General features: G+C 47.8%; 1 protein-coding gene across 2 annotated transcripts in view; it reads right to left on the bottom strand.

The window, feature by feature from the left end:
- amph (amphiphysin) overlaps nt 1-24352 on the bottom strand; it is a 286781-nt gene that overhangs the window by 38009 nt on the left and 224420 nt on the right. For both annotated transcript variants that reach the window (XM_078540157.1, XM_078540156.1), the window contains exons 12-13: nt 11322-11432; nt 535-558 (exon numbers count right to left, since the gene is read on the bottom strand). In XM_078540157.1, coding sequence (XP_078396283.1) covers nt 535-558; nt 11322-11432 — 135 coding nt within the window. The remainder of the gene's footprint in view (nt 1-534; nt 559-11321; nt 11433-24352) is intronic.

The following is a 24352-nucleotide window of genomic DNA, read 5'->3' as shown; positions in this document are numbered from 1 at the left end:
TGCTTCTGCTGCAACTTTTTAAAATAGAATTCTCAGCTTATCTCCGAGTTTGGCTGCTGAGTGTTTAGTTTTCCAACCTATTTCAAAGGATAAGCTGTCACCAGCATCAATGAGGATATTGTACAGACTCAGCAGATATTAAACTACAATGATTTTTTAAAAATCAACATCATTGCAGCCTCTTAAAATAACCCGTTAATTTACAGCCTTCCTGCAGCCAAATGGAATGTGTCAAATGATCTCCTATGTTCGATGCCAGCCCTGTTTGTCAGAGGGTCCATGGAATTCTACATTTTCACTAAGTACTTAGCAGCACTGGCTTCATTGTACTGGGTTGGAATTAAATCTCTCAACCTGACAACCATTTGCATCTGGCAAAATGCAAAGACCTAAATGATATTTCCTGTGCAGAGTTTTGAAATGAATTACTCATTGGGCCTTTTAAAGCAAGCTGACGAGTAAGAGTCCATATGAAGACAAAAGATTAATTCTGAAAATGAAGTGGTATTGAAATGGAAAATAAAGCATTCCTACCTCCCACAGATCCCAAGGCAGGGTCTGAATGTGGATTAAAAAGAGAGAAGCATTGACACATTAAACCAATTGAAATGGTTTTTCAGAAATCAGACACATATATTGTTATTCTCCATTTTGGCATGAAATCAAAGACCATCTATAATACAATAACAATTTCATTTATAGTGTACTTTGATGCTGAATAGTGTCCCAAGATAGTTCTCAAAGAAATAATCAAATAATCAGTGCTGAGTTCAAGATGGAAGGATGACCAAAAGCTTAGCCAAAGAGCTGGGTTTTAAGGAGGATCTTAAAGTCAGACAGGGAGGTGGAGGAATTTAGGGAGCGAATTCCATAGCCTAGGATCTAACGGTAAAGGCATGGCCACCAACAGTGGGTTGATGGGAGAGGGACTGAGTAAGATGCCAGAGTCAAGGGGATGGAAAGTTCAGGGAGTCAGGAAAACTACAGGTCAGCAAGAAGTCATGGAGATTGGGCAGGGGGAGACTATTAGGGATTTAAGGGTAAAGTGTTGGGTAAATAGCAGCTAATGTAGATCAGTAAAATTGCCAGAAACCCTGTCAGACTGGCATTTTTAAAATTCTTTCATGGGATGTGGACATTGCTGGCTAGACCAGCATTTATTGCCCATCCCTCATTGCCCTTGCGATGGTGGTGGTGAGCTGCCTTCTTGAACCGCTGCAGTTCATGTGGTGTTAAGGAGGTAGTTCCACTTGACCCAGAGACAGTGAAGGAATGGCTATATAGTTCCAAGTCAGGACAGTGTGTGGCTTGGAGGAGAACTTGCAGGTCATAACAGACGTATTATACAAGAATGCTCCACTCCGGTTAATTAACGTGTACGCCCCAGCTCAAAACAGCGAGCGGCTGGTGGTCCTTCAGCAGCTCCCACTGCTGCTGGCAACTTCCAGGCCGGTCGTTCTGGGCGGTGACTTCAACTGCATCTTCGGTGCAGCTGGACGATACGGCAGGGCCGACAGCAGAGTGGATGCCACGTCCAGACTCCTGTTAGAAACAGTAAAGGATGTCAAGCTGCATGACATCTTCAGCAACCCTGCAGATGGAGCACAGCGTTGATACACCTGGGCGCGGCCAAACAGATCCAGTCATTCCAGGATAGACTTCCTGTTTGTGCCCCAAGCATCCACAGTCAGATCCACCACTGCCTCCTACTGGCCTACTGTCACTTACAGGAAGGCCAGCTTGTTGAAATGGGCACATGGAAGCTGAGCGTGCAACTGCTGACCCCAGAGAACATTGAGGAACTCAAGAGGGATTACAAAGGTTGGAGAACCATGAAACCCCTCTTTGAGTCCCTGACGCACTGTTGGGAAGCAATCAAGGAAAACATCAAGAAGTTTTTCATCGTCAAAGGCATCCAGAAGGCTGGAAAGGAACAGAGGGTAATGCCCCAAATCCAGAAAAACATGCAGAGCCTGCTCTGGCTGCAGCTGATGGGGGTCGATGTCAAGGAGGAACTCCAAGAGGTGAAGAGCCAACAAGCCTCGCTCTTTGCCTCAGAGGCCTCCAAGATCATCCTCCGGTCCTGAGTCCGCTCCATGGAGCAGAATGAGACGTGTTCACGTTTCTTCTTCCAAAAGGTACACAGAGAGAGCTCTGAGATCAGCAGCCTGAAGGAAGAAGACAACTCAGTAAAGTCACTACAGTCCAACATTTTGAGGATCAGCAAATCCTTTTATGCCGGATTGTATGACATGAAACTCACAGACAGCACAGCCTCCCAGTCCTTCCTGTCCTCTATCATGGAGATCTTACACGACAGTTCACGGGAGAGTCTGGACAAACCGCTAATTCCTGATGAACTGACTAAGGCCCTTGAGTCATTCGAGAGGAGTAAGACTCTTGGAAGCAACGGCTGAGTTGTATTTGGCTCTGTGGGACTGGATCGGCCCAGATCTGCTAGAAGTGTATGAGAGTATGCTTCTGGCTGGCAGCATGTCAGAATCCATGAGGAAAGGCATCATCACCCTCATTTACAAGTGGAAGGAGGAAAGGGAGGAAATTAGAAATTGGCGACCCATTTCACTGTTGAATGTGGACTATAAGATTCTGTCCAAGGTCATTACCAATCAGGTCAGGTCTGCTCTGGAGTTGATGATCCACCCTGACCAGACCTGCGCTGTACCCGGCAGGAAGATCTCTGACAGCCTCGCGCTGCTCAGGGATGCGATTGCCTGTGTACAGAACAGGGGTGTGGACACCTGCCTCATCAGCCTGGACCAGGAAAAGGATACTGTGACAGAATATCACACATCTACATGGTGGATGTGCTCTTCAAAATGGGGTTTGGGAGGGAATCCACAACTGGATCTAACTGCTCTACATAAACATCAGTAGCGCAGTTTCAATCAATGGATGTGAATCAGAAAGCTTTCCAATTAAATCTGGAGTCAGGCAGGGCTGCCTTCTTTCCCCTGTCCTGTTTGTGTGTTGCATAGAGCCCTTTGCTGAGTCCATCAGGAAGGATCCGGGCATAAGAGGAATGACGATCCCAGGCAGTGGAGGCACTCAGGTCAAAGCCTCCCTGTACACGGACGATGTCATCGTCTTCTGTTCGGATCCACTGTTGGTGGGCAGATTGATCAACATCTGCGACCAGTTCGAACTGGCCTCAGGAGCGAGGTAAATCGTGGCAAGAGCGAGGCTATGTTCTTTGGGAACTGGGCCGACTGATCCATTGTCCCCTTCACTGTCAGGGCTGACGGCCTGAAGGTGCTGGGGATATGGTTCGGAGGGACCAGGGCATGTGTTAGAAACTGGAAGGAACGAGTGGCTATAGTGAAAAGAAAACTGGGCATGTGGGAGCAACGCTCCCTCTCCATTGCGGGTAAGAGCCTGGTCATCAGGTGTGAGGCACTCTCGCTGTTGCTGTACGTGGCGCAGGTCTGGCCCATTCCTCACTCCTGCGCGATGGCGATCACCCGAGCCATCTTTCACTTTATCTGGAGGCTGAAAATGGACCGTGTCCGCAGGGACGCGATGTACGAGCCTCTAGATAAAGGGAGAAAAAATGTGCCCAACATCGCCCTCATCCTGATGGCCACCTTTGTGTGTGGCTGCATCAAGCGGTGCGTAGACCCTCGGTACACAAACACCAAGTATCACTACGTTCTGAGGTTCTACCTGTCCCCGGTGTTGCGAAGGATGGGTCTGGCCACGCTGCCACGGAACGCTCAAAGTAGTTGGAACGTGCCACCTGTGCCTCGTGGAAAAATTTATGCAGAGATACACTTTTGACCACAAGTCCATCAGGCAGTGGTCAGCATGTAACATCCTGGAGGCCCTTAGGGGAAAGGAGATGGTGGATCCTGTCAGTTGGTTCCCCGAGCAGACTGTCAAAGTCATTTGGCAGAATGCCTCATCACCAGAACTTTCCAACAAGCACCAAGATGTAGCTTGGCTGGTGGTGAGAAAGATCCTCCCCGTCAGATCCTTCCAACACGCCAGGAGTCTCACACCCTCTGCACGTTTCCCTCAAGGTGGCTGTGGGGGGTAAGAGACTGTTGTTCACCTCCTTGTGGAATGTGCCTTTGCAAAGCAGGTCTGGAGAGAGATGCAGTGGTTTCTGTCGAGGTTCATCCCGAGCAGTTCTGTGACACAGGACTCTGAGGTTCTACCTGTCCCCGGTGTTGCGAAGGATGGGTCTGGCCACGCTGCCACGGAACGCTCAAAGTAGTTGGAACGTGCCACCTGTGCCTCGTGGAAAAATTTATGCAGAGATACACTTTTGACCACAAGTCCATCAGGCAGTGGTCAGCATGTAACATCCTGGAGGCCCTTAGGGGAAAGGAGATGGTGGATCCTGTCAGTTGGTCTACGGGCTGTTCCCAGGGACACACACCGAGACAAACATCAACTGCAGCTGGAGGATCATCAACTCGGTGAAAGACGCTCTTTGGTCTGCCCGAAACTTGTGTAAAGAGTTGTCCCCAACTGAGTGTTGCAGACTGACACATTCCAAGGTCCAGGACTACGTGCTGAGGGACGCACTAAAGCTTGGGGCAGCCGCTGCAAAGGCCCAATGGGGAAAGGTCACTATCCAAGACCTCTCTGCCATAGCGCACCGAGGATCTGGGAATTGTATAGACTCCCTCGGGCTGTATGACTCACATGGAATGTATGCAGTGAATACTAAATGTATCACAATTGTATTGAAACACCTCAGAGTGCAACATGATCTATGTAGGTAACTTAAATACTATTGCACTGCCTGACGGTCTGTAATGACCACATTGAAATGTCTGTAATGTTCATTGATTGTATTGAAGCACCTCATGATCTATGTGGAAAACTGGAATATGATTGCACTTTTTGTGATGGCCATTCTGAAATGTTTTGCAATGTTCTTTCAGATATTTTATGAATAAAGTATATTTTTCCAAAAAAAAGGGAGAACTTGCAGGTGAGGGTGTTTCCATGCATCAACTGCCTTCGTCCTTCCAGGAGGTCGCAGGTTTGGAAGGTGTTGTCAAAGGAGCCTTTGTGAGTTGCTACAGTGCATCTTGGAGATGGTACACACTGCTGTCACTGTGCATCGGTAGTGGAGGCAGTGAATGTTAAAGATGGTGGATGGGATGTCAATCAAGCAGGCTGCTTTGTCCTGGATGACTTTGAGCTTCTTGAGTGTTGTTGGAGCTGCACTAATCCAGATATGTGAGGAGTATTCCATCACATTCCTGACTTGTGCCTTGTAGATGGTGGACAGGCTTTGGGGAGTCAGGAGGTGAGTTACTCGCCGCAGAATTCTCAGCCTCTGACCTGCTCTTGTAGCCACTGTATTCATATGGCTAGTCCAGTTCAGTTTCTGGTCAATGGTAACCCCCAGGATGTTGATAGTGAGGGATTCAGTAATAGCAATGACATTGAATGTCAAGGGGAGATGGTTGGATTCTCTTTTGTTGGAGATGGTCGTTGCCTGGCGCTTGTGTGGCGTGATTGTTACTTGCCGCGTATCAGCCTAAGCCTGGTTATTATCCAGGTCTTGCTGCATATGGACACAGACTGCTTCCCTGACCATGTCCCGTGGAATTTTATCAATGGTAGGAATCAGAGTGGGTAGGATGCCTGCCCAAAAGGTGGCAGGAAGCCAATTTTAATATTTCCATGCCTGACAGCAGATTCACCCACCCTGAGAATGGGGAGGCTGCCAGCAAAATGGAGGTGACCTCCTAGTGGCAGCCCACAGGGGATTTTTTTCTAAACCATAGACAGGGCCACAGGTAGTGAAGGCAGCTGCCACGGTCCTAGCAATTTCCTCAGAGGGGTTTTCCTCCATCATTTGCTTTTTCACTTCTTTTCAATTTGCTCATGAAGGAGATCTTGTGGTGCAGTAGTGGGCAGAGTCCCTGCCTCTGACCCAGAAACTCTGGGTTTGAGACCCACTCGATGGCCGTGCAATGTGTGTTCAGATTACCGCCAAGCAGGTTGACTATCAACATGCAAATCCTTCCAACACATGCAATAGCAGGCAGTAAGTGTGGAGGAGATTCCTGGTCAGCCATGTGATTGGACCAAGGGCGGGCTGCCTTCCTGAACAGGACAGCTGCCACTAGGAAGTCACCTCCATTTTGGCAGAGGACAGTTACCCCTGCAATCCGACTACCTATTCACCATGCTCTGATATTAACTTGCACTTTTAAGCATGAGCAGAACATCTGGAAGAAGGAAGCAGGCCCTATTTTAAATGTGCAGATCAGGTTTGATGATTTCATCAAGTCCTGAGCTTCAATTTTAGTTGAAGGTAGGGGTGGAGGGCAGTGGCAGCCACTGTCTCAGGCAAACCTGTCAGAATCTGAATTATGAACCAGAAGAGGCCCAGAAGATAAGTTTAAATAAATTTATTTTAGGCCTCCCCGTGGGTTAGGGGAGGTAGGATTGCTCTTCCAGGCCTCACAAGGAAGGTTTGAACCATGATCCCTTGTGACCTTTGAGGGATCCTCCACCCCAATAATCCCAACCAGGTCCTCCACACTGGCTTCTCCCTACCACTGATGCTTGTCAAAGGCTTTACTCCTTCCTGATCCTGCTCATTTCACCATTCTGCAAATATGTCCAGCTCCAACCTGGAAGGAGCCAGAAACATGACAGTTTATCACCAGAGTCACCTTCACATCAGCCATTGGCACTGTGGTCCTGGCCCTACACTGGGGTTGCAGTTGTGGCTGCAGCAGTTGGCAGATTTCAGTGACAACTTGCTTAGTGAAGCACAGGTGTCTCGGACATTGGCTGGCACTGAGGTTCAGGTGGGAGGCTTTCTCCCTCAACACCCTAGTCAGATAATGGTCTCATGCAGAGAGCCCTTCTCCACTTCTCCTTCCTCTTTGAGCAGCTTGTCCTGCTCTCCATGTGCTCTGCTCATTCTCTTGTCATGCTCCACACCAAGGGAAAACACTACAATTGCATCCAGGTCTGTGAGTAACTGGTTTGTGCAGAGGCTTTGAAGTTCAGCATCTGCCACACCACTCCTTGTTGACACTTGAAATTTGAAACAATTACGGAAAGCAGGGAAAATGTGTAGAATAAGGAACTACCAGAAAAAAAAATCAGCCAGTAACTAACTTGTAACTAGTGGTGCAGGAGTCAGTGGAGGGTCTTTGGGGAATTTTCAGAGGTTAGGAGGGTGCAGTGGACGATAAATGGAGAGCACTGTGCAGGCATGTTTTATTAAAGAGAATGTGACCTTTCTTTCGACGCCCATTACAAGATGGGCTTGGGTGCTGTAATTCAGCTGCCTTATGGAACTATTACCTTACTTGCATTGAAGTTGTTGGCAAGGGTAAGGGCTGCTAATTGAGCCTAGGAAACAGCCTCAACTCTGATATAGAGGCAAATATGTCACAGCCTCCTTTCAGATTAACAGTTGAGGGACTCAGATTAAATCTTAAAAGTGAAGAGTTGGAATCGTGTGATTCTGTTTCCTACACATTCAGTAAGTTTTATTACTTTATATATCCTGGCATGGCATTTCACCTACAGGCATAAACTCAACCCCTAGAGGTGTGCATTAGCAAACTTTCCACAGCCAACTACAAAAAACACCAAACGGGAACTTCACTCCCGTAGAATGGTTTCTCCTCCCTCCCTCAGATTTTTCTTATTCGTTCACGGGATGTGGGCTTCGCTGGCTGGTCCAGCATTTATTGCCCATCCCTAGTTACTTATGAGAAGGTGGTGGTGAGCTGCCTTCTTGAACTGCTGCAGCCCATGTGGTGTAGATACACCCACAGTGCTCACAAAGTGGCACCACAAATACATGTCACTCATGCCCGAGGTTCCAAACCCAGGTCTCCTGTCTGAAGGCTCATCAGTCTGATGTTTTTTTATAATGGGCAGAATCTTCCGACCCGCCAGCAGACGGAATCATGGCGGTTGGGGTCACTTAATTTGGCGGGAGGTAAAAAATCCATTTCCCAATGAACTGTTGGAATTTTGTTCTCTCGACTTTCAAGGTGGGTTAAAGGTGGGTTGAGCCTGGAGCCCCGTTTGCATGCATTAGTACCTCATTAAAAGGCCACTTTGCTGGAAGTAAGTTCGCCCTCCAAATTAAGCTCCCTGCCAGTGAGAATTTAGCACGTTCAGATTACAGCTATACATAAGTGGTGTGCGCCTAGCGAGCTTCACCTCCTCCATGGCTTTGAGGTCATTAGATGTTGTTTTCGCCTTGTTGGGGACCTCGCATAACTTCACTCATATCGAGCGCCGGTAGCAAAAGCTGCACCGAGGCTGGTCAAGGGAGGTAGGCAAAGGCTGGAGTGGGGTGGGGGGTGCAAAGGCTGGGTAGGCGAGGCAGGCTAAGGGGAGAAGAGGGGGTGGAGAATGTCTAGGGAAGGGGGGGAAAGAGTACCGGGGAAGTGGCGTAGGTGGGGATGTGGTGGGGAGAGAGTGGCCAGGAAAGGGAGGGAGAGTGTCATAGAGGACCGGGTTGGTGGTGTCGACAGTGGGGTCCTGGGAGGTTAACTCAGGGCACTGGTGATAGGAGGGAAGAGTCACAGTCAGATGGAGGGGAGGGGGAGTGGGCTGGGGTAGAGTGGCAGGTTCAGGGTGAGAGTTTGGTAGGTGAAGGTTTCATGGGGTGGGTCAAGGAGTGGGACTGGACAGGTGGCTCAGATAATGAGAGGGGGCAGGCTCAGGAAGGGCATGGGGATGGTGATGGGTGTCGGCTCTGAGGGAAGGAAAGGCATATGGAGGTGGATTGTGATTGGGTCCAGGGTAACGTGGAGGTGGGGGCAGTTTGCTTCAAGGGTGACAGAGGAGAGAGGAATGGTGATATTGGCTAGGTCAAGGGTGATGGGGGGGATGGTGGTGTGTGACAGGACACCATTTATCAAATGTGACCTTGGCCACTCAGTTAGTCAGTCAGTGAGATCCCTCAAAGTCGGAGGAGGGTCTTTTTGGGTGGGTGGAATTCAAGATCACCACAAATGGCCGACTAAAGGGACACCCAATAACCATGAGGCAATTGCATGTCAAAGATGCTCAGTTGTGTTCTCCTCTCTATGATGAAGCCCACATGGCAGCAGGTTTGTTCCCGACTCATGGGACCATAACATTGAGATCCCAGCAAGATGCTGCCATTCATTCAGTGCCATTTCCCATAGGCTGCAGCCAGGGGCAGGGATGAAGGGAGGGAAGGAGGTGAATGCTCCAAGGGTCACGGCTGATGGATGGCAGCCAACTTGTGACTCCAAACCTCCATCCTCGTGGGTGAATGGTCATGGCCGGCAAGGGCTTATGTGGTTAGTCTTTCTAGGATGCCAAGGGAATGGTCTGTAGAGAAAGTCTCACATGGTTCTCTTCACCCTGGTCAAAGAGCAATGTCTCCATGAGCAGTCATGTACAAACAGGAGGAACACCCATCTCTGGTTCTCCAGGATGTCCTTCACCTTGAAGGGTTGGGGTGGGGATGCCATGTCTAGATGGAGGCCAGGCGAAGGGCTTAGTACAGGCCTGCTGGCTTTGAGATGGAGGGAAACCTGTAAAGGACATTCCCACTTAATGTATCACTTCAATTTGTTCACAGATTCACTAAGGCATCCATGATGCAGGCTACAGGCAACCTGCCTTGCTAATGGCTCTCATCCAGATGAGGAGGTATAGGGCCCATTGCAGGTTGGCACGGGACCAGAAGGAGCAAGGGCCTGAGCAGCAAGAGGCAAGGGGGCCTCTAAAAGGTTAAGATGCTGGGGAAAATGGTCCACTGCAATGGCAAGCATTAGGCCAACCATGGGTGTATTTCAGGCAGTGCTCTTATCTAGAAATGAGTGAAAGGCAATGCCAGAGGCATCCTTGTATGTCCTGGGATTTGGCTGTCCACATCTGCCAGCTTCTCCAGTATGAGCTGCAGCTGCAAAGGCTCTGGTGGAGTAAGGCGGAGCTGCTGGCCTGCATTGAGTAGATGGTTGTCTGGGTGCCTGTAAATATGGCACCAGGATCTTGGACCCCATGAGCTAATGGCGTGGCTGGCGACTTCCTGCCCACTCTGCCGCATGGTTCGCCGAGCTTCTCGCAGATGCTAATTAGTAAGCTGAACAGCACAAGTTCATGCGTATTCGGCTGTTCCGCCGCCCAGTGGGAATCACACTGATTATCCCGCCTGCCATCAGACTTAGATTCCAGGATGGGAGATTCCGCCCAATATGTTCACAACGTACCAGTGGCAAGGGGCAGCATCAATTGCTCATTTCTAGTTGCCTTGAGGGCATTAAGAGTTAGCCACAAAGTGTGGAACTGGAGTGACATGGAAGCCCTGGCTAGGTAGGAATAGCAGGGTTCTCTCCCTGAAATCAATTTATTTTTACAATTATACAACAGCGATCTTGATCATTTTTTCTGCAGCACGTTCACAAATGACCAGATTTTAATGGAATTCAACCCCACATTGTGCCTTTGTGGGATTTGAACTCATGGCCATAGGCTACTGTATTCTGTGGTATTAGTTGATTGGCTCGATCAAATAGTTTTTTTTGTTTCTAATTAATCTTTTGCACAGAGCACTGAAGAATGTAAATACCACGCTGATTCAGAGATTTTAACCCATTTTAAAATTTTAACCCCCAGAATCCAGGTGGATGAGGGTCGACTGAGATGTAAAAAATTTTTAAATCTCAAACCTGCCTTCAACCTCTCCACTTCTGGGTTTACTGGAATTGGGCGGGGAGCAGAAACCAACCCACTCCCAGGAGGCGGGTGAACTATTCTAATATTATAATGAGGCGGGAACCTTACATTTAATCTGTTTTATAGGTTTAACTCTGGCCAGCTGAGTTTCACAGGCCTCGGGAAAGCGGGCAGCTTGAGGAAGGTGAAGAGGGCTTCAGGGAAGAGTGCCTTCTCTGCACTACTGTGGACCAGGAGGGGCAGTGGCATTTCCCATTGACATCTCCCCCACCGCAGCCCTACCACCGCAGGCACCAGTCTACCTCCTTCCCTACTACCGGACCCCGCACTCCGCCTTCCAATCCACCCCCATTCAAAGATCCCCCCACCCGCCAAGGTTGGGAATTTGTCACACACCCCCCACTTTCCCCCACCCCCTCACCACGCTCCCACAAACACAGCAGCAGTCTCTTTCCTATGGCCAGCTCTGGAATGCTCAATGCCAGAAAGGGAGTCAGGCATGTCCATCAGGTGCACTTCCAGGTTTTCCGATCAAAACTATCCTCCCCCTGCCCCGCTGCCCACCCACTTACAAAACCCATCCCAGTCAATATCGGTTGCTCTTCGTTTATTCTCCACAGATAAGCAAGAAATGCTGTGGTACAGACCTGAGTATGTGGCGACTGACTTTGTGTTATTGGGGTGGACTGATCTGGTTTGAAAGGATCAAAGTCCAGGTCGAGTAGTGACTCCACTGGTTGAGCACCAGGTTGTTCCGGCTGTGAAAAAGGATAAGAGAGAAATTGTTAAAGCACATTTTAGTTTTGGCTCCACAACACGAGCCACCATTTCTCTCAGTGGAAGTCTCTCAGTGCAAGTCTACTCATACTAATGAAAAGAAAGTTCCAGAGTAACAGCATTTTGTTAACACATGGTTCACCGCCAATGGTCCCCACACTGATCATCCCCACACCACTGGTCCCTGCACCGCTGTTCCCTGCACTAATGATTCAAGAACTGATGGACCCAGCAGTGATAGCCCCTTAATGGGCTAAACAGTGGCTAATCTCTATTAAATATCTATAACTTAAAGCTTGTAATCTAACTCTTATCAACAAATTCAAACGCATGAGATCAGTGACAAAACACTGGTTAAATGGAATATAACATAAAAATACTGAGATCCTGGCTCTCCAGCAAAAGCTATGCCTGCCTCATTAATATAACCCTGCCAGATATACAGATTAAGGGCAGAATATTGCGCTCGTCGGGCGGGCGCGCACCCGACCCGAACAAGCAAGTGATGAGGTCGGGCAAGTGTCCCAACATCATTGTGCACACGCACGATATTTCGGTCAGCAGGCGCGCACAGGAGTCGGCAGCACACCCACCGACAATTAACAGGCCTATTAAGGCCATTAAAGTTCTAATTAAATGAAATTTTTTGCTGCTCGTCCAACCTTATGGTTGGCGGGCAGGCGAAAAGGCCAAGCGGCCTTTGGATTTTTTGCGAAACCTCATCCACGGACGGGATGAGGTTTCGAACAGTGATCAAAAAAAAAAAATTTCAAACTAACTTCTAACATGAGCAGGAACATGTTATTAACATTTTTAATTTCTTTATTTTTTTATTTTCAAAATTCTTCAGCTCCCTGAGGCAGCTCAGTGCCTCAGGGATCTTTTACTGCACGCACCCATGCGCACGCGTGAACATCAGCGCTCGCGCTCCTCCCGCCCCCACCCCAGCAGCGCTGAGCGCTTCAGCGTGTGTTTCATGCTGGGGGGGGGGCTGGCCGTTAATTGGGCCCGATCCCGGGTGGTGGTGGTCGGCTTCATGACTGCTCACGGGCCCGTCATCCGCGCCTGGCCGACAAGGCAGAATTCTGCCCTAAGGGAAGAATCACTACTATGGTATGTCAGACAAGCTAAGGTGATGTAAGACATACTCAACCCTAACTAATGCAATTGCTTTTTTTTTTCCCAGAAGGATGGTTTCACAGCAAGTTATATTGACAAGAAATATTTAGAGGTTTGTGGAGCATCGCAGGTCCATGTCTGAGGGCTTTAAACAAGGCAGCTCTACTGCCAAGGCTCATCTAAGCCTCGCTCACTGTGACACTGCAGGTTGATTAATCTGTTCATTACCACCCCTGGTACTGAAACTGAAAATGACTGCTGCCGAAATTTACTTTACTCTGAGGCAAGAGATTTCTCAATCTTGGGTAAAATTGTGCTCATATTCATCACTTATCTTGAAATGGTTATTGAGCGTTATAGAGTACTTTAGGCATTAATACTCTTAAATCACATTTTATTCTGTCATAAAGTGGTTGCAAAAAATTATTTCATTATCAATCATGTAATGATGGGAATAAAAGAACGACTCTGTCGCAGTTTTCATGTACTTATTGTAAGTCATTAAGGTCGGTTCAAAATGGACTGGAACACATTCTGTCAGTTAGAAAAATGCTTAATTATAAATCTAGCAGACATTTTCTGCTCCGTATGATCGTGCTGCGATTTCCATTCAGTAACGCCTTTGAGGTAAGAAAAGCTTAAATTTTAGGATCTGGTGACAATGATGAATTTTAATCACAAAGTGAATTTAGCAAGGCAAATTCATGGTGGTGGTGGTGGGGGGGTGAATGCTCCTAAAATGGACTCTCGCTAAATATGAGGTAGGTCAGACATACAACTAATTTTGCCTTGAGGGGTGTCAAATATTATACAATGAAACTTGCAGCGCATTCAACTATTTTGTTGAGTTTGGTGTAAGACAAGGCACCTCCAAACTGCAACACTTAAACAGCAACAACCTGCATTTATATAGAAGTATGTCTCACAGTGCTTCACAGACGAGTCAGAAATATCAATCTCGGGGCCAAAGAGAGAGATCATGAGGTTGGTTCTGGAGGTAGCATTTTAAAAAAGGAAAAAGGGAACTGACAGGAAAATCATTGGTGGAGATGGTCTGGCTACAGTTGGATAAAAAAAGAGTAAAGGATTTATACTTATACAGCAACTTTCATGACCTCAGGATGTCACAAAGCATTTTACAGCCAATTAATTTCTGTTGTAATGTAGGGAACATGGCAGTCAATTTACACACAGCAAGGACATGCAAACAACAATTAAATAAATAACCAGATAAATAGTTTTAGGTCTTGGTTGAGCAATGAATGCCAGCTAGGACACTGGGAGAAATCACCTGTTCTTCTTTGAATCTCCATAGATTTTTCTTTTTCTTTCATTTAATAACAGAAACCTCATCCCATCCTTGGATGGAGTTTCATGAAAAGTGTAAAGCCTGTCTGGCTGATTTGCCTGTCCATAAGGTTGGACGGACCATGAACAATTGGAGACAATTGCTCCTTTAATTATCTTAATTGGCCTCTTAATTGTCGGCGGGTGCACTTCCAACTTTTGTTCTGCCACGGAGCAGCTCACAGGACATGGGAGATCTCCGTTCATGTCTGGGGTCTGCTTCAGAACGTTCGCCCGAATAAGAATTTAAGAAATAAGAGCAGGAGTAGGCCATTCGGCCCCTCAAGCCTACCCCGCCATTCAATAAGATCATGGCTGGTCTGCCCCAGGCCTCAACTCCGCTTTCGTGCCAGCTCCTCATAGCCCTCATCTTCCGTGATTTCGCGTCCGATCGGGTCGGGTGCGCGCCTGCCCGCTGAGCTAAAAATTCTGCCCTTAAGGTTTTTGCTTCCGTTACCCTTCCATGCATTCTATTCCAAGGAGCCAACTTTGTGAGCATGAGCTGCCAGAAAGCACACTCACCCATTGGCTACATATGTTAGGTTAGCTCTCTTGTGTCTGAACCAGAAGTTAACGAATCAAACCCCATTTGCAGCTATAATACATAATTGAGGCTGACACTTCAGCACAGTTTTAAGGAAGTGCTGCAATGTCGGGAGTGTTGTCTTTCAGATAAGATGTTAAATCAAGAGCCAGAGTCCATTGGAGGTGGAAGGGCTGGCAATATGATGGGGGAAGTGTCGGGAGAGGAGCCTGATGTCTTCCCACCGCCATGGCATATTGCTAACGACGTGCATCTCAGGTGAGAAGGCCAAAAATCAGTTTCACGTAGGCATGAAAGCACAGTGGGATCATCCGATGGTGTCCGCCATGGCGGGACGCCAATCCCATTGGAGGCCAGCGTGAACCCGCTTTGCATCCCGTTAATGGGATGCAAAATAAGGCCTGACCGGAATCAACCCCCATGCCAGATTTACCATTACGCTGGCGGGAAAACACGCCGGCCCAGAACATCTCTGGGTAAGTGTGTCTTGCAAAAGTGAGGACTTACTATTAGGGCCTTGCTCAGATCACGGACATCTGAGGAGCAGAAGATGCTGGAGCCCTACAGCTACCGGACCCTGGAGGAACACGTGCATCACATGCTGGGTGGATTCTCATGGACATGGCTCCGCCACAAAGAAGCTCACAGGACATGGGAGATCTCCGCTGATGTCTGGGGTCTGCTTCAGAACATCGTGGCCTTGGCCATGGGCTCCTACAGTGAGGGGTGGGGAAGAGGAAGGTCTCAGTGTAACTGGGAGGGAAAGGTGTACTGGGGATTGTGGGGGGGTGGGAAACACAGGTGTCAGGGGTGTGTGAGGTTAGGGCATGAGGAGGGAGTAAGGGGGGAGGATGTCCAGGTGAACATGCAAGGGAGGGGTCTGTGGAGTCAATGACTGCCTCCTGGGAGTGAACTGAAGGTAGGTGTGGTAGAAGGGAACGGTGAGCATGAGAGGGGGCAGAGGGAGCTAGAAGAGTGGGAGGGTGAGTATGCGTCAGTAGCAGTTGAAGGGGTGGCGAGGTTGGTGGGGACTTGGAAGCAGACATGGACCCTGGGGGTGGGAAGGAGGAGGTATGATAGGCTAAATGGCCTGCCTCATTTGTCGTCTTGTAAAAAATATTCATCATTTGATCTAATGTCCAAATTTAGTTGACAAGGAGCTAAAAATTAGGCTCTCAGCCCACATTGTATCGCCTTTCAAATAAATACTTTCAAGGAGTATGCAAAAGATTCCCATGAGCATTGAAATGCCTTTCAGCAGTTTCCAAGTCTAGGTTAATTACTAAGCTGATGTACACAAGTGAGGGAGGCTACAATTTATGACAGAAGGTTCAGTACATACTGTTCAGAGAAATGACATTAAAACATTGAAACACAACATACGTTTTGCAAAGGCCACCTATTGGCATAAAGCATCATGGCTATAGCATGGGTTGCAGACTTGATCCAATAGTGTTATTGGGGTAAGTTCTGCAATATTGTACTCATGAAAGGTAGCCTTCATTGCCAGCAGCATGTGTCACAATTTAGTACATATGCAGCACCCAAATATTCAATCTGAGTTTCCAGGCAGAGCAGCTCCTTGCTGGGAGTGAAATGCTGGAAAATTCTTCCACTATCTCCCACTCTCACTGGGGCCTTTCTGGTATTAGAACTTTGCAGGCTGCCATTCTGCTTTTCTTCCAACTGTGTTTTTTTCAATTCCTCCCTTTAGTCCATAGGACTAAGGTACATAATGATACCAAATGGTATCATTACCCAAATGGTCCTTGGTTACATGTTTGGGCCCAACTGGAGTTCCAGGCCATTTGACAATGGAGATATCACGGTGAGTCTGACCTGCTCCTTTTTTTATTTGTTCATGGGACGTGGGCGTCGCTGGCTGGGCCAGCATTTATTGCCCATCCCGAATTGCCCTTGCTCAGACAGCATTTTAAGAGTTAACCACATTGCTGTGGGTCTGGAGTCACGTGTAGGCCAGACCAGGTAAGGACGACAGATTTCCTTCCCTAAAGATATTTTTACAACAATCAACAATGGTTTTGTGGTCATCATTAAACTTTTAATTCCAGATTTTTATTGGATTAGCTCCAGAGCATTACCCTGGGTCTTTGGAATAGATGGTCTCTGATCTAGTCCAGTGACAATACCACTATGCTACTGCCTCGCTCCACCTCCCTCATTGGATGCTTATATGCACATTCCAACAAGTAACCAGGAATGGGAATCATGGCTAATTTTATTCTTCCTAACTAAGGGACTGAGGTTATTTGCAGTCCTCCCATCATTGTGTACGTTGAGATCAGCTATTACGACAAAAGCTGAGGATCAATCCTGAGACCCTTCTGATGAGTAAGGTTCAGCTATGTTACACCAGCTTAACTACGATGGCGACATGCATCTAATCCTTTTACAATTTGTTTGTGATACCTAGGGGAACAGGTGCTGCTTTGGTCTATACTAGTCTTTTATAGTAATTTGTGAAGGGAATCATATCTGTATACGTAGAAGGAAAAGAGAGGGGAGGAGTTGTTGATAAAGGAGCATTGGTCTTCATTGCCAGGCTCGACTTGTCACATGACATCTCCAAGGAAATGCAAAGCTTGTTCTCCAATGACCTGTAAAACCACACTGAAAGGTCAAAAAGCGCCTGGCTCTTGACCATTACAGTTGACCTCAAGTCTCAGAATATAGGCACCTTCTCCGTCAGAGATGAGGCACGCCTAGGACCATGAGAGATGCACCAAACAATGCTCTACAGTGAAGAACAACTGAAATGTACAGTGCTCCAGATGCGTAGTACAATTCCATAAAACAAGTGTGGTCTTCCAGAGTCTTTTGGGCCAGTTTGATGGTCTCACTCAAAAGTAACGTAGAGCCCGACAACAAGGCTTGGTGGCTGGGTTGCTGTGGGGACAGTGGGGCCCAGTTTGAGTTACTGGGAAGTGGATGCAAAATGTTCACACCTGTAGGCCCAAACTGGCCCAAAAGACTCTGGAAGACCACACTTGTTTTATGGAATAGTACTTTGCATCTGGAGCACTGTACATTTCAGTTGTTCTGTAAAAGCAGTTGTGCTAACTGTGGGCAGACTTTTAGTCTCCAAGGGCAGAAATTTCTGGCTGGTGGGTGGGCGGAGCGGGAGCAGGCACGGGTGGGCGCGGACCAGATCGCCGCCCGCGATCAGGACCGTGCCACCATTTTACGCGGGTGGGCCGATTAAGGCCCGCCCAGCGTGATTCGCGGCTCCCGAGGACAGCGGAAGTGGGTGGGCAGCGGCGGGACTGCTATTAGCACGAGGTCCCATGGCGACCCCGCGGCCTGTTTTAAAAAGCTGCTGCAGCCTTTCAAAGGCTGCGAATTATGGCCAGTGGAAGGGCTCCTCAGAGCGCTGCTGGTGAACAGACCAGGCAGGAGGGTATCAGGGGGCCAGTGTGCCCCTCGAGGAGGTGACAGCACAGCGGGAGGTCCTGGTACCCAAGGACGGGAGGAGGAGTCCCCCCCAATATGACCAAACGTGCCTGGGAGGTGGTGGTGGAGGTGGTGAGCTCCTGCGACGTGGTGCGGTGCACCTGGATCCAGTGCCGTAAGCGCTTCAATGACCTCTTGCACTCAGGTAGGGCGAGTACCATGTTAGCATTGGTCACTTAACCCAGCAGGTAGACTTCCCCCCCGGTGCTGCTCCCTCCCACACCCGCCGCCCAAGTCTGAGTGTAGTGACTGCATTGAATCATTGACGGCATGTGTCCTTCGCTGGGTGGGCCAGCAGATATTGCCCATGCTGAGGTCACCCTGAGAGGGTGGTGATGAGATGGTTCTGCCCCCGCAGCAAGTGGTACAGTGACACCCACATGACTGTTTTGGGGGCAACCTGGAGGAGCTGCACCTAGGCGCAGAGCTGGAACTCCAGGACATGTCAAAGTCAGGGTGATGACAGGCTGGGAGGAGAGCTTCAAGGTGGTGTGTCACCGATCGATCTGCTGTCCTCTGCGCTCCACATGCTTGCGCCTCCTTGCTATGGAAGGTTGGACCGTGTGGTGCCTGATGTGATGTAGGCAGCATTTGGCCAAGGGGGTGGAGGGGGCTGGGGGGGACAGGCCTAGTATCTTTGTGTGAGTGTTCAGCAGCAGCGGGGTGCGGAGGCACTGGAGCTCTGCAATGTCCCACTCTGGTTGGGGTGGGCCATCCACGAAGAGAATCCAGGTCCAAGTAGCTCTAATCAATGCTCTTCTCTCCTTTTCAGAAGAATGCACACAATGCCGCCGAGCGGGTGAGGACTGGCGGAGGGCCGGCCCAAGTGGCAATGCTTAGCCACTAGGAGGCCCTAGATCTGGAGAGGCGCCTTGCGCCCAGGTCCACCGGTGTTGGTGAGGCAGGGGTGCCACAGGCAGGTATGTTTGCACAGCAGTGAGGTCACCATTGTTCTCCCAACAGCCATGGCAGTGCTGAATGTTCAGTGATTGAAGTTTGCAACATAGCTTGACCATTGCTTATGGAAGGATGAGCGCATAATAATCCGGGGGGCAGGGATACACATTGATATTGTCTCCACATTAACTAATCAAATATCCTTGTTCTTCCTTTCAGCATCAGCGGAGCAGGGCCGGGAGGAGCAACAGCAGAGGCCCCCTCTCACATCTGAGAGCCCTGAAATCTCGGACTCACCAGCGTCACAGCATCTCTGCCAGGCAGGCACCAGCGCAGATACTAGCACCTCGGTGGGAATTAGAACATCGGCTAGTGTCCCGGGGCACAGCAGTGAGGGCACTTCACAGTCACTGGAGGAGCTGGCAGAGACAGAGAGTGCCCGTGGCGCCAGCAGTTGGAGGACTGCAGGGGACCAGGCACATGCTCAATTGGTGCCTGATGATGTGCCCTTGGAGTCATCCGCAACGCAGCAAACGCAGGAAATGTGGCCGGGTGTGCGGGAGCATCTGGGGGAGATACATGAGGCTATGCTTGGCTTGGTCTCTGTGGTGGAGGAGTCTACGCTGACCAAGATAGAAAGGCAGTGGTGGGTCTAGAAGATAGCTAATTAGCATATCAACCTGGATACAAGGTTCCCATATGATTCATGTTGCCATGGAGATGAGCTTTGGGAAGCGAAAAGTCCACAGAAAGCCATTCTAGTATTGAGTTGCAGGGTTTCTAACATACCCCTGAAACTAACGGACACAAGTCAGCCTGAAGTTATCTGAGACTTTTATGTTTTGGGTAAATGAGTTTGTTGGCCAACCAAACTCTAACTGCACGCCTTCCTATGTTCTCCTCAATTGCTGCTTGCAATGACGGGGAGAGACTGATGCAAGAATAAACTGATGGTTTATTGAGACATAGGGCAGAGCACCAGATCATACGTGCTCATTCAGAAACCTCCAGAACTAGACTTACAGTTCCCAGTTGCCTGTGCTGTACAGTGATTTATCAGTGCTGTCACATGATCAGTACACTTGCATTCTCTTAAAGGGACAGGGTACCTCACTTTATCACATCCCTCCCTCTTTATTTAAAAGTACAGCTAACAAGCTTAAAACACATTAACTATTTACACAATAACTATTTACAGGTCAAGTCTCTCAGGAGGCCTTCTTTGATGTGTTGAGCATCGTAGCCCAGCAACTTCGGCTGGTGTTTCTGAGACCTCCTTTTCAGGGGCAGTTTCCCACTATATTAACCAGTGGATGATTTCACCATCTTCTGGGTGCAGTCATATTCACTCCTGCTGCCCCTCCCCTCCAAGCTGAAACAGATAAAGGGCAACAAGCGCAAAGCAATACAGCAATGAGCTACATGATGTGTGAGGAGAAAGAGGAAAAGGAAAAGAATTCTTTTTGTTTTTCTTTCCGAGGGCTGTCAATGATTTCTCTTTTTCTTCCTGTGTGTCCTTTTCTTGGTAGCACTGACCCATATCTCTGTCTTCTCTTTAATTTTGTTGTTGGCTGGACTAGACCCAGGTGCGAGCTGAATGTGAATGAGCTCAGTAGTTGGGTTTTCTAACAGCTCTTCTGAGAATTCAGGGCCTTCTAGCTTTAAAACTTCAGGGCTTTTACACAGCTGCTGCTTCAGCTCTTCTAATTCTTTCCTATTCTCTTTAATAGTTTTTCTGGGAAATCACATACTGTTGCCCCTTCTTAGCTAATTCGTTCCTTAACTCGGTCAGAGACAGGTTTAACTCTTCCTTTTCTTTGTCATTTCTTTTTCGTGGCACAAGTTGGGAGCTGAGTGAATTTTGTAGCGCACAAAAGTTCTTTAATAGATTTTCCATTTCCTTTCGAAGGATGCTGACTTCAGCTTAAACTCTGTCCCAGTGTAATGCTTCTGCGGGCTTCTCCTGTTGGGTCTTTGAGCACTCATTTTTTCTTGCAGCAGTACTTCTGGTTTTGAATTGGGAATTTAGCAGACCCTCAAGATTTATCTCTCCCAGCCAGTTCCTTCTGAGGAGACGCGGTCCGTTCCTTGACATTACAAATAGGGGTAATTGTGCAGACTGTTCCTCATACTGCACCTTGACTTGACATACCCCTTTCACATTTATTTCTTCGCCCGCATATGTCCTCAGTTTTGTGTCCGAAACTTCTAACTTCAAAGGATGAGTTCCTTTACTCAGCTTTCTAAATGTATGCTCTCCAATGACAGACATCGACACTTCCATATCAACTTCCATCTTAATGGGTTGTCCGTTAACTGTACTGACTACTTGGATTGGCTCGGTTCTACCCACTTGCAGGTTATATAATGAATAGATGCCTGATTCTATTCTGGCTCTTCCATGAGGCATATTTCACGATTTTTCCTTCTGCCTTTACGGTGTTGTTTTAGCCTTTCTCTGCAGCGCCGCCTTATGTGGCCATTGTGATGGCAGAAAAAGCACTCGACTTGTTTGATTGTCGTTCGCTCACTGGAGGCCTGGATGTATTTCTCTCATTCATTTTGTGGGTTTTCACTGCAGTATCATTGCTTTCAATGGTCTGGAACTAAAGAATGTTTCCCGTCTTTCCGTGGAGTCTGAAGTTTTCACGCCTTTTGTTGCTGGATTGTTGCGCTCGACCAGATGGACAGCGCCATTTTGTGTATCTTTTATAACTTCAGAATTTCTAACAGCACTCTCCATCGGGATAGCTAATTCTAATACCTTATTGAGGTCTAGACTAGGTTTGGCTGGCAAACGCCTTTCGATAGTATCATCTCCAATCCCGCATATCAACTGGTCTCTCAACATATCACGAATGGACGTTCCGAATTCGCAATGCTCAGTTAATGTCTTTAAAACGGCCACATAGTCAGCTATTGTCTCCTCCGGAAGCCTGTTCCTTTAATTGAACTTGAAGTGCTGCATAATGACTGAGGCTTTGGTCTCAGGTGGCTCTGTACAATTTTTATTAACTTGTTGAAAGCCTTCGAGTCTGGGGCGCTAGGTGACGTAAGGCTGCGGATCAGCCCATACATTTTGCTTCAGCATGAGGACAAAAGAATCATCCTCATCTTCTCCTCCCCCGTGATGTCGTTAGCGGCAAAAATGAATGTTAGCCGTTCAACACACTGAAACCAGTCGCCTGAAATAGAGTTGAATGTATCGACACGCCCAAACTGCGGCATCATGAATGACTGCAAGAGGACTGCACTTCCGATAGGCTTTCCAGGTAATGACAAATTTAAGTGTTTGGCTTACTGCGGAGTTGCACTTACTCTGGGGTCTCTTATAATTTTCTGTCCATAGCCATTTTTCATGTATTTACCAGTTTAAATGCATTGCCGCTTTAAGAGCAGTCACCTTTTTTTAACTCTGTCTCTGCAGCTGTCAGCTTTTCTCTGCTGGACTTGGCGTTCTTTTTGAGTTTTGGCGGGATCCCCGCGATCGCGTTTCTGCAGTTTTTTTATTTTAAACTGTAGCACTGTTTTCTGAACCAATTGCCGACTGTCACCTATTTTGCGAGCTCAGTGCAGATGCTCTTTCCAATGCTTTGCTCACCCACCTTGTGGACTCTCACTCAGGGGTCTTGCAATGTTTTTATCCTCATCGTCACCTTTATGTCTTGGGTAAATGAGTTAGTTGACCAACTGAACTCTAACTGCACGCCTTCCTATGTTCTCATCAATTGCTGCTTGCAATCAATAATGGGGAGAGACTGAAGTAAGAATAAACAGTGATGGTTTATTGAGACATAGGGCAGAGCACCAGATCATGCGTGCTCACTCAGAAACCTCCAGAACTAGACTTACAGTTCCCAGTTGCCCATGCTGTACAGTGATTTGTCAGTGCTGTCACATGATCAGTACACTTGCATTCTCTTAAAGGGACAGGGTACTTCACTTTACCACAGAGACAGAGAGCAGGAGATAGAGGCAGCCAGTACTGCACCTGAAGCAGAGAAAATGCTGACTCAATCGGTCACCACACAGAACACAGGTGGGAAGCTCCCGCTCAGATTGAAGAGGCCAAGTTCATGAGGATTTAAAGGAGGCTGGAAGATTTGCCTAGCCCGGGCTAAAAGGACGGAATCTCCAATGTAACTCACAGTGAAAGTCAGTTCTGGGATTAGAAATTACCCGTCTGGGAAAGGGAAAAGGAAGTAAGCCAGCGGGAACTGAGAATATCTTTGGACAAGTTGCTGGAGAATGAAGTGTGCACCGAAGGGACAATGTAACATATAACCATAGCGGGAGATTTTTGGTCATGTTAAAAGTTAAATGGGGAATTTCTTTTCTGTAGTTTAGAGTATACAAAAATAATGTTGAGTCAATGCTGTTTATAGCTCATTTGCGACAGTAGAAGTTTTGAAATTTGAAATCTTGTTGTATGATCCTTTCAGTTAGTCACTCCGGAAATTCAAATATCCTTTTAAAAGTCATCAGTTTCCATGGGGATTGTAACAACCAATTGATAGTCTTCAAGATTAGAACAAGAACATTTGAACAGAGAGCTGGTCAAGTTGTGGAATTCTTTATCACAAACCATCGTTGAAGCAAGGTCTGCAAATTCTTTTGAAAGGGAATTAGTTGCTTGAAAAAGAACAGTGTTGAGGTGTGGACAGGAAAGCGGGATTAGACTGGATTCTAGATTTCACTTCAGTTATGGTAGCTCTGGCACAACTCTGGTGGGGAAACAGCTAGGGAATTGCTCTGCTGGCTCTCTACTGATAACTAGCACTTTCTGAGATGTACCTACCAGAAGTGATATTGATTCACTGATGGCACATGCCCAAATATGGATGGGTGTGTTCAAAGTCGTTGTCTATGACAATAAAACATCTTATGTTGTATTTCCTGACATTGTTCTCACAATGATATTAGATGCTAGAAACATGTCCTGTGTTGCAAAGGACCAATGGAAGGCAGTGCAAAATGTAACCCCTCCCTGCTGAAGGAGTGAGTCAGTCCCGGAGCAATTGCTTCTCTCCCTCTTTCTGGGGAGCTTTTGATTTTAGCGGCAGTAATTCAAACCGCCTTTTCCTACTCCGCTCAATGACTGCAGCAGCCACTGCCTCGCTGCTATCACACACCCGAACCCTGTGTGGAGTACAGGGGGGAAAAAACATTCTTAAATTAAGCTGATATAAAGTCAGCCAGAGTTAAGGGTTGGGGGTACAATTATTGGGAAGATGCAAAGCAGATTCTGTCAAATCAATGCCAGTAACCTCAGCTGCAGGAATACCCAGGCAGGTGGCTCAAGTAGAGAAATGCAAAGGTGCAGATTCCATGAGCCCATTTGTACTGTAGTATCCAAGGGTTCGACGATTTTGCAGCTGATGTGATGAAGGAAAGACCAGGTGCCTCTTCATGTTGTAAAGCAATGAACATTTGCTGCATCCCTACTAGTTTAATATGCACTCAGTCTTCCCTTCACTGAGCTCATTTTGTCATTACTTCCAATGATGGATTGCAGACCTGAAA

Source organism: Cetorhinus maximus, chromosome 4 (genome assembly GCF_964194155.1).
Source record: "Cetorhinus maximus chromosome 4, sCetMax3.hap1.1, whole genome shotgun sequence".
In the NCBI taxonomy this organism is placed as follows: domain Eukaryota; kingdom Metazoa; phylum Chordata; class Chondrichthyes; order Lamniformes; family Cetorhinidae; genus Cetorhinus; species Cetorhinus maximus.
The sequence above is the reverse complement of the archived record's forward strand: the minus strand, read 5'-3'. Positions and strand labels throughout refer to the sequence as shown.